The 10000-nt window shown below is 37.2% G+C and overlaps 1 protein-coding gene across 1 annotated transcript in view; it reads right to left on the minus strand.

The window, feature by feature from the left end:
* LOC138052739 (zinc finger MYND domain-containing protein 11-like) overlaps positions 1-8821 on the minus strand; it is a 21392-nt gene extending 12571 nt beyond the window's left edge. Inside the window, exons 1-4 of the mRNA XM_068899301.1 lie at positions 7753-8821; positions 2786-2962; positions 1809-1898; positions 285-377 (exon numbers count right to left, since the gene is read on the minus strand). Coding sequence (XP_068755402.1) covers positions 285-377; positions 1809-1898; positions 2786-2962; positions 7753-8064 — 672 coding nt within the window. The 5' untranslated portion in view covers positions 8065-8821. The remainder of the gene's footprint in view (positions 1-284; positions 378-1808; positions 1899-2785; positions 2963-7752) is intronic.
* Positions 8822-10000: the final 1179 nt, after the last annotated feature.

The following is a 10000-nucleotide window of genomic DNA, read 5'->3' on the forward strand; positions in this document are numbered from 1 at the left end:
GACTAAAACTTCAACTTGATTACAAAGACTTCCTTTATTTCAATGCCACACCATGTCCCAAAAACTATCCCCAACCTATTCTATTTAAATTGCCTATTTACATGTAAGTATTACCAGTATTTTGATTTCAATTGTGTCACACCATTTCTGCTCACTATGGAGGCTACAGCATGGCCAAAGAAAAGATCAAGTTGATGGGCAGAAAGGGATTTTAACCCAGAGCATGAAAACCCAATGCTCCAATAATAGTAACATCGCACAGTGCCCCATGGAAGAGAATTTACCTTTTCTAACTTGGTAAGATCCATTGGTTTGAAAATAAAGTCTTCATAATCAGTATGTTCATCTAGTGAAACTGGCACCAGGAATTCCTTGGCCTATTAAAGAGATGGTCTTGATGATTGCCTATTCTTTGTATAACCCAGCAGAGATCATTCGCAACACTTAAAGTGCCCCTGCGACCAAAAATCAATTCATATTTTTCTTTGGATTTCAAACCAAGTTAACAAAACACTAAGTGACCCATGTTTAATTTTAAGCCTTGATTTCAAAAAGACACCTCTTTATTTTAACTGGAATTTTCCTATTTAATGGTCCGCCATTACGAACATTATGTTCTTGAGAGAGCTGGATCGAGGAGAAAATGACGTCAAAGGCTCACTACTTTAAGAATGCAATATGTATATACGCCGCAGAATTAATATGCAGCACAGGAGTTTTGGGCTTTCAGACTTTTAAACTCACGCTTTGCATATATAATAAGCTGCGTTTACATGCTGAAATTTTAAGCTAGTGAGCCTCTGACGTCACGTTTCCCTGGATCCAACCGTCTGAGGTCCAATCGGTCAGTTTTGAACGTGAGTAATGGCGGACCGTGAAATCCAAAACTTACACTCAAAGTAAACGGCCTTTGGATGAAAATCAAAGCTCAAAATTTTGCCAGTCAGGTGTTAAGGAAGTGGTTTTTTTGATCACAGGGGCACTTTAAAACATATTATCAAAAGAACAAAGCAAAGAATAAACCAAAATCCATGCATTAATCAATTCACCATGAAGAATTTAAAATATTTTAGCCTGGCTAACACCTGACAATAATTATTATTATTTTACTGATTAATGGGGCAATCCTTTGGGACAAAGTCCTGAGTACTGTAACAATAATTTAAAAGCCATACTGTCACTACTAGTACCCTTTCTAAGAGACTTTTTCCCTTATTTCTTTGCTCAAAATTGATCCAAAATTCACATATGAACTTACTCTCATTTCCAAAAAACCATATTTCCCCAAGGAAAATCAAGTTAACAAACCCCAACAGGCAGTACATAAATTAGTTTGCTGTTTTTAGAAGTGCAACCAAGGAGTTGAACTAGGCATTACCAAAACCAAGTCCAACTATAGATTGATTCCTGAACCAATCATCTTGCATTAGACAGAATAAAATCTACCAAGCCTCACTGCTAGGAGTCAAAAGACTTAGACCCATAGATTTTAATTTCTGCAGTTCGACCACATCCAGGTGATCTGGTGATGTAATTTGGGGGACTGTGAAGAAAATTTTAACGCTGTATCCCACAACCGTGTGCGGCCTTGGGTTTTGTTTCTAACAGATCATTCCGTGTCTCCCACATTTCCTGTTACTGAAAGAAAGTTCAAGTGGAAACCGACACCATCTAACCTCGCCTCTACCATGTTGTATTCGGAAATAACATTCAAGGTTGCGCGCGGTTGTGGGATACATTTTTATTCCCCAGTCCTCCAAATTACGTCACCAGATCACCTGGATTGCATGCAGTCTCAAACAGAATACCTTTTCTTTCATTCGTTCCAAGGTGAACTTCAACAGCCTTGAAAGCTGTTCTGCTGTTTTGCTTGACAGGAGAGCTGATAGCTTCTGAGGCTGCAAATTTTTTTAAAATCAAAATCAGTGCATTGATTTCCTTGGACATTGCTGACTAAGGTTGAGGGTGGCTGTTATGTACTGTACCAATGAGCTCTGCATGTAAAATGTTTTGTCGATATTCTTATGATCGTTGTAGTAAAATGAGCAACTTAAGACTAACATTTGCTAAGAAATTGTTTCCTGAATTTGACATTTGATGAGTAATTTTATTGTTTGCACTTCACTGTTGCCAATATCAATCTTGCCACTTTTGACAAAACAATTTCTTAGCAAATGTTAATCTTAAGTTGTGTATTAATACATTAGAAGGAGGAAAGGATGGAAGAATAGATGGTTAATTGAAGAGGTTGAATTTAAGCAATTATCTACAAGATATAGTACAGGTACATGTAACCATAAAAGTATACTCTATAAATACATGTATATTATATTATATTCCATATTCCACTAAAATTAAAAAATATATATGTATAAATATTATTAAAATAAAACAAATAAAATATATATATATTCGGACTTAAGAAAGATGTCAGGCCTAAAAAACATTGTTCAGGTTAACCCATTGACAGCCCAAACGCCCTAAGACACTCCCAGTTGACAAGTAAAAATTCGTTAAGTCTCACTGTAACATCTCACTCGCTGGAGTCAATGGGTTAACAATCTAAAAAAAAGAGCATTAATTAAAGGTGATACAGCTATTATGACATTTTTTTTTTGAAAATGGGCCTAAACATCCGAGTGACTTTCTTAGGTTCATTGATATGTGTATTAGAAGGAGGAAGAAGGTTATGAATAGTACTTGTTTTGTTGGTCATGCTGTTAACGTTGTTGTTCTCTCTTTTCTATTCAATTGATTGAATCAAATGGTACCACCAGTTTGTTACCTGACAAGATGGGCACTTCCATTTTCCGTTGGATACTGTACCAGAATGAGCACATTTCTTATGAAACACACGTGGGCAGTAATCACAAGCTATAACTTCCCCAGCTCTGTGGCATCCCCAGCAGTACCAGTCATGGGTGTTTGATGTTAGCTTCTTCTTTTGCTCTTGTATTTCTTCCTATCAGAAATGAAAACATAAAGAGAAACTTGATACAAAGTATTAGCAATCCACAATCAAATTACACTGTACCTTTCTTTCTTACATCAACTGCTTTTAAGAAGCATTATTTTAAGAGAAAAATATTAGTAACATATTACTTTAATAACAATGTAGTTCACTGCAATTTATTATATGGCTAGTGTCTCTGGAAGATATAACGCGCACTGTGATTGGATAAGAACAGCTAAGTGCTGAGGGCACTATTCTCCCAATTATGGATTATGTAAATTAGCTTTGTCTTCTTTAGAACCATTCTGTTAGCCACATAATAAGCAACTTAATAAACTTGACCGTTGGGTCATAACAGCAAAATCTTAAACCTCTGCCTAGCTGCCTACCTCACTATTGCTCTGTCAATACGGCAAGGCCTCAGTACGGGTAACTGAGATTTTGCAGTAACGACCTCACTCTCGGTTATTAAGCAGTTAGTATAGTATTATGCTGTGGATCCAAGAAAAAAAGAATCATTTCAAAAAGGTTGCCAAGATTTAATTGATTATTATTAATGGTCCAAAACTACTAAGATAAGTTAAACCCTAGCATACAAAATTTAAACATAAAGCATCTTTATTGTTATTATTTTTTCCACTCTTCATATGCCAAAAACAATATTAATTAATACAATAGTCAACCTAACTGAACTGTTGGATAACAATTCACATGAATTCAAATAAACTAGATGCTCCATGAACATAAACTGGGTTGCCTGTGGTATGTGTTACACAAAAACAGAAGGCACTGAGTTGGGTGTTATTAGGGTTCCAGTGGGTCACCCAGATGTCGTGCCTTCAGCAGTGGCCCTTTGGCTCACACATTCGTTGACATGTTGAATTATTTTGTATTGTCGATCCTTTCCGATTTAGCCCTTATTGCCACAGATGAAAGCAAATCTCTGGTTAGGTCCGTCTGCAAACCAGTGCTGAAATCCTTGTTCTGGGACCCCAGGATACCAGGATGTGAGTATACACGCCGTGAGTGGTTGGTTAAGAAAAACAATTTATTGACACAAGACCCTACTCTTATTTGGAACACTGATGATCAAACCTTTCAATGAAGAACCATTTCTTCAATAATGAAGCAAAATTGGACAACAAGCTTTCTTCAAATAATTCTTGACTAATTGTTTTTTGTACCTGAAGACTGTGCAGAGTTGAGTACAAATAAACAAAATATAACTAGCGAGAACATTGTAAACACACACCTGACACATCCACTTAAGGTGTTCAATTCCTTCTCTGATATCCAACCCGAAAAAGTTACCAGAGAATTCACTGTTTGGTTTCATTGTTGTACATAACACCACGTACAGTTAGTAAAATATTAATGAAAATTCGACGAAGTGGTAAATCAGCTAAATTTCTTGCCATGGTGTGTTGCAATGTTTATAATTTTTAAACTTCTTATGCAAATGTTTGGCAGAGAATATTAAATTACAAAAAAATATTCCACTGAAAGATTGTTAAAAATGGGCATTCATTTGAATGAAAAATCTCACAAAAACCTTTTCCAGCATAAAATTTATTGAAACAAACAAAATATTTGCTATTAGAGGCAAAAATTCCTTCCTATTTAATTTCAGTTTCTGAAGAACCTTTTCCTTGAATAAAGAAGCAGAAAATAGACAACATGTCTTTCTTTCAACATTGCTGTTATGTGATACAGAGTGTAGTGTAAATCTTTCTAAAGAGAGTCTGTCTTCAAAGTGTTAAACTGGTTAGAGCCACCTTAACCCATTGACCCCTGAGAGTGAGACTTAATAGATTTTACTCTGTCTAACGCCAGACTATTTTACTCATCAACGAGGGGCGTCCTAGGGCATTTGAGGTCTGAATGGGTTGAACAACTCAAATCAAAACTTCGTGGCAAAAAACTGTCTGTCAACCATACAGAATTTAAGTCACAAACAACAGAGATGAACTTTGAAAAACTGTTTAGCCTAAACATTTTCAAAAACCCAAGTTGCAATCCCTTTTAATCTTCTTCCATTTTGCCCATCCCTGGCTTCTTTTGCATTTGTTGGTTTATTTAAAACCAGCTCCTTCAATGTTTCAAGCAGTTATTTTTGTGTTTCACTTGATTTGGTCCCCAGTTCCCAGTCACTGAATTTGACTAAATTTGGTAAATTCTGTGACACAGCTCCTTTATTAAAACCCATTCACCCCTAAACTGGCCTAAACCGGTCATACTTGGTATTTTACTCTGTCTAGCACCAGACCATTTTACTCATCAATGGGGAACCCCTAGGGGTCAATGGATTAAGGAAAGCAATCTCATTAAAAGACAACAATGGAAAATTGGTTTTTTACATTTTTTACATTTCACAAGAAGCTAGCTGATTATTTACATGTAGTGTGCACCCTAATGTTACTAGTGCCCAAAAAAACATACCCACCTTAAACTTCTTGAGGATAGAATTGACACATTTCTAATACATCTAACACCATCACCCTCAATAAGACAAGGGCCAACAAAAATACACTTGACCGCAGTTGTTCAAAGGCTGGATACTGTAAAAGTCCATGTATAAGCCACACCTTTTTTTCTCAAAATTCAAATAAAAAAATCAGGGGCATGGCTTACCTACGGAATCATCTGAGTTGGAGTTTTCTCAGTCCTAGTAATTAATATTCATAAACACTAATCCTAACCCTAACCAAGCACTCATGTATCGCCTTCTAAATATCACCTTCACGGAGTGTTTCGAAGTCATAACTGATCTTGAAAATAAATTGCATCAAGAGAGTATCTTAAGTTTTTTTATAGTGAACTCACAAGATAAAGGCATAACAAGTGGCATTTTCGTATCTAAAGACTTAATTGATATGAAAGCTCGACTAACAACCACCATGTCCATGTTTTGAAACCATACTTATTTGTCCTTGTTGTTCACTAATAAAACTTCATTGGGACTTAAACGTTTGTTGTCTCTATTTCTTTTTTCCCAAAATTTGAGCTTCCAAATTGGGGGTGCGGCTTATACATGGACTATTACAGTAACTTTATCCGCTGGATATAAGTCGCTATCTAGAGTGTAAAATACACTTCACATTAAACATTGTCAAAGAGTTTCAAACACATCTTTACTTGGATGTGCTTAGAGCAAATGCATCATTCACAGTTACATGAGCATATACTTAGGGTGGGTTCAATTGTCACTCTATTCCGGAATAAGAATGTGTGGAGTGATGATTTAAAACAGTACGTCTGCACGTCTGGCGTTTTGAAGCAACAAGGAGAATAAAGATATGTTTAACAGTATTTTAGTAGGTGTTTGACAATGTGAATCTCCAGAAAAACAAAGGATTTCTAACTTCTTGTATTCCTTCTCTGGAAAGTGGTCAATAGAATGCACCCTTAATCTTTGCACAGATCGAAACTGCTGGATAGTGACTTCAACTGGATAACGTTATATTGTCTTTGAACAACTGGAGCCAGATGCCAACATCAAGTGAAAACTCAAACCTCGCCGGACGCTATTTTGTCTTTTTCTACCACCAATATTTTTTAATTTCCTTGAGGGATTATTCTACACGTGTGTACTTGCAGATTCAAAACAGCAGCCTTCAATCGATTTTAGCAAATGTTATCATTATTGTCCATTCACCACCGTAAAAAAAAAAAATTTAAAAAAGAAATATTATATATATCTACCGGCTAAAAACAATATGACAAGGGATGCGTGATGACTACATTTATTTATAAGATCGAAGCAGACGCCGATTAAGCGTTCAAATTATATCCTCGTTACAACAAATTAAGCAGTCAAAGAAAGATAATTACACCAAAGCCGTAGCTAACAGATAATTCTATAAGTTATAAAATCCACTCAATGTGGTTGTCTGGAAATAAAATTGTTCGAAATAAGCTCACGAATACGTTTACTTTGCTTCGATTATTTCTAGCTTACCCAAAGATGTTTATGCAAAATTATGTAAATTGCGTTGATAATAAGCGTAACTTCTGGAAATTAACCGAGTGAGTCCCTAACGTTAAATGAAGGTCTGCTGTACTTGGTTATGTTAGATCCATAGCCGAGAAAAGTCGGTGACTTCATCTCAACAACCGAGAACGACTCCCCGTTTCGAAATAAACGATTTCCAAAAGTTTACTCGCGCACAAAGGCAAGAAATCGTCTCTTCAACGACAAAGGAGGACGAGCATTTAAGTGGCCCTCAATATCGATAAATATTCATAGAGCAGTTCCATAAACGTGGAACACACAAGACTTCATCTGGGTACACATGAAAGCTAAACCCGACGCGGAAAAGCTCAAACAGCTTGCCACATTTTAAATCAGTCGCCATAACCGAAAGCCACAATAACATTAGACACGTTATTTCCCCTCAATGTCTCAATGTGTATTTTCAACAAACCGGACAAACTTCAATGAAAGAAGTTTTGTATTTTTTCGTGTTATGAATATTCCAGCTTTTCTTGAATGGCAATTTGAATGAAAAGGGGGTCAGGGTTGACTTCACTGATTGTATTTGCCCAAACAGAAAAAATTAACAATTTCCCTCTCATTCTTTAAACTGTTCAAGTAATTTTAGAAAAATTAGTAGTCACCCAACATCTCGTGATCGCCCCTTGATGGCAAAACACGTTGGAAAAGTTAGAGTAACGCCCACGCTTTCAGTAAGCTTTTAATATATAAACAATAAAAAGCCGTGGAACATCGCGCAACCAACCACTTCCTGTGCAGAGAAAATTACGCGTGTTTTCGCTCATGAAACGAATTTCATACTCACATCATCCTCTCCATCTTTACGACGAATTCTGTAAGCCGTCTGCGGTATCCCTTTGGTGCTGCCATGGCTGGAGAACGTGGTAACCTGAAGAATTAAGTCGTCTTTAACCGCAAACTTCAGCTGTTTGGTAATCTCGCTTTTACTCCAATCGAATTCTTGAAGCACCGAACGCACGATTCTTCCCTCGTTCGGACACTGTTTCTGAGCCGAGATTTTAACAATGGCCTCTTTTAGCGCAAGAACGTAGAAGGGATCTGAGTATCTCCTTACAGAGAACTTTGCCATGCCAGGGACACAACCCTCGTCGATCATACACTGAGTATTATGAATATTTCGCGGGTCGTCTTTGTGACAAAATACGCATGATTTGAATCGCGAACGAATCCACGATCTCCTTCTGATGACGTAGCGGAAGAACACCGGAAATTGAACCGCAACGAAGATCACGCAATTATAACAGGGTTAACATTTTTGGCGTCAATATTCCTCAATTTAACGAGTATGTTTGATGTGATATTGGTACATGAAGATTTATTCCTCCACTTAAAAGTTCTTCCTTCTATTTAAGTGTTCAATTTTCCTGCATTATTTGTGTTTCGGATTGGTTGCCATTGAAACGACCGAGGAAAGGAAAAGGTGAGATGTGCTTCACATATGTTACATTGACAACAGGAAACGTCGTAACCTTTTGAATGAGCGGCATGGACACGTTGCCAGATCGTACTTTTTTAAATAAGCCTTCTTCCCTCTCCCAAAATGCTCAATTTCGACATTCAAGATTTAAGTCCAAGGCCCGATGCTGCTTCTGTTCATCATCTGACGGATTCAAAACGGATCCTTGCCATGGGTCTCTTTTTTTTGGCAGGAACAACCGAGATTGAAAAACCGATAAACTCACACTCGACGAATGTCACGTACAGGTGTGACAACATGTAGCGGGCAAATGAAATCGAGTCAACTTCTCAGCTGGCTTGTCAGACTTGATAGCTTGATAGCAGCGCAGGGATCAAATCCCGTCCAAGACTTGCATTTCAAATATATCAATATAATTCTAGAATCGTAATAGGCCATTTCCGAGTTCATGTCTCCCTCATCTTCAAAGCGAGTCTAAGTGCGAAGTTTTTGTGATGGTAATTAGTTCTGTTTTACACATGAATGAAAACTAATTTTCATAAGAAAAACTTCGCACGTAGACTCGCTTTGAAGATGAGGGAGACATGAACTCGGAAATGGCTTATTGTAACCAGAGGTCAAGGCCAAACTCATCAGCTTGCGCAAACTGTTACGTAACCAGGCCCGTTACACTCCAATTCATGCGACACAAAGATATTTCAAACTTTATTTTCTAATGAATGCTCTAAATTTTGGCTTTTTGTTGATATTACGCGGGCTACGGTTGGCCAGGCCAGGATTTGAAGCATCGCCCACTTTCACATATCGTTGTGCTTGACGTCATTTGGTCACGGAAGTATATGCAGACTTTGTTATAAATCACTTTATAAATACTTGAAAGTTTTTCGTCGAACTGAAACAAAGGATGAAGCTACATTTACACCAGCACGTTTTCCTTGGCACTGTCAATTGACAAATAAAACAAGTTCTTTTTCTTGACAAGTGTCCTTGTTCGAAAACCTGACACGCAGGTTTTAGTAAAAGAAGACACTTGTCCGGAAAAAAAAAAATGTCAAGGACGATATTTGCTACTGTAAATTACTTGGCAAGTGCACTTGTTAAAGCATATTTACATGCTACATGGGTGTACAGTTACAAAGGTTTTCTGCAACATGTGCGCATGTCAAGGAAATGCAGCTTAGACGTAGACGTAGAACACCACAATGGCTCCGAAATGTCATGGCTTTGGCCGAGGCAACATGTCAAGAACGAATTGTCTTTTTTCGGTCATTATTTAACTCGCCCTACCACTCCATAGAAATTTTTAAGTGCTACTATGATCAAATTTTTATCCCTTGAATTTTTGGGCTTATCACATAGAATTCCAGGAAAGATTAAAAACGCCATTCACCGTTTGCATTGCTTCTGGATATATTTAAGTTTGAAAAATGTGTGGAATATGCAAATGATACGACTGATGACATCATTCTCTAAACCCAAGTAAAAAAATACAGCTATCTTGGTCGATTTGAAGCTGAGTCCATTGAAACTTTGTAGGCTAATAGTTCTACCGGCAACATACCCACAGCTATAAAGAAATTGGTTCCCATGGCAACTCACTCTTTTCCAGTCCCCT

The sequence above is a fragment of the Montipora capricornis genome, chromosome 6 (genome assembly GCF_036669925.1).
Source record: "Montipora capricornis isolate CH-2021 chromosome 6, ASM3666992v2, whole genome shotgun sequence".
Taxonomy (NCBI): Eukaryota; Metazoa; Cnidaria; class Anthozoa; order Scleractinia; family Acroporidae; genus Montipora; species Montipora capricornis.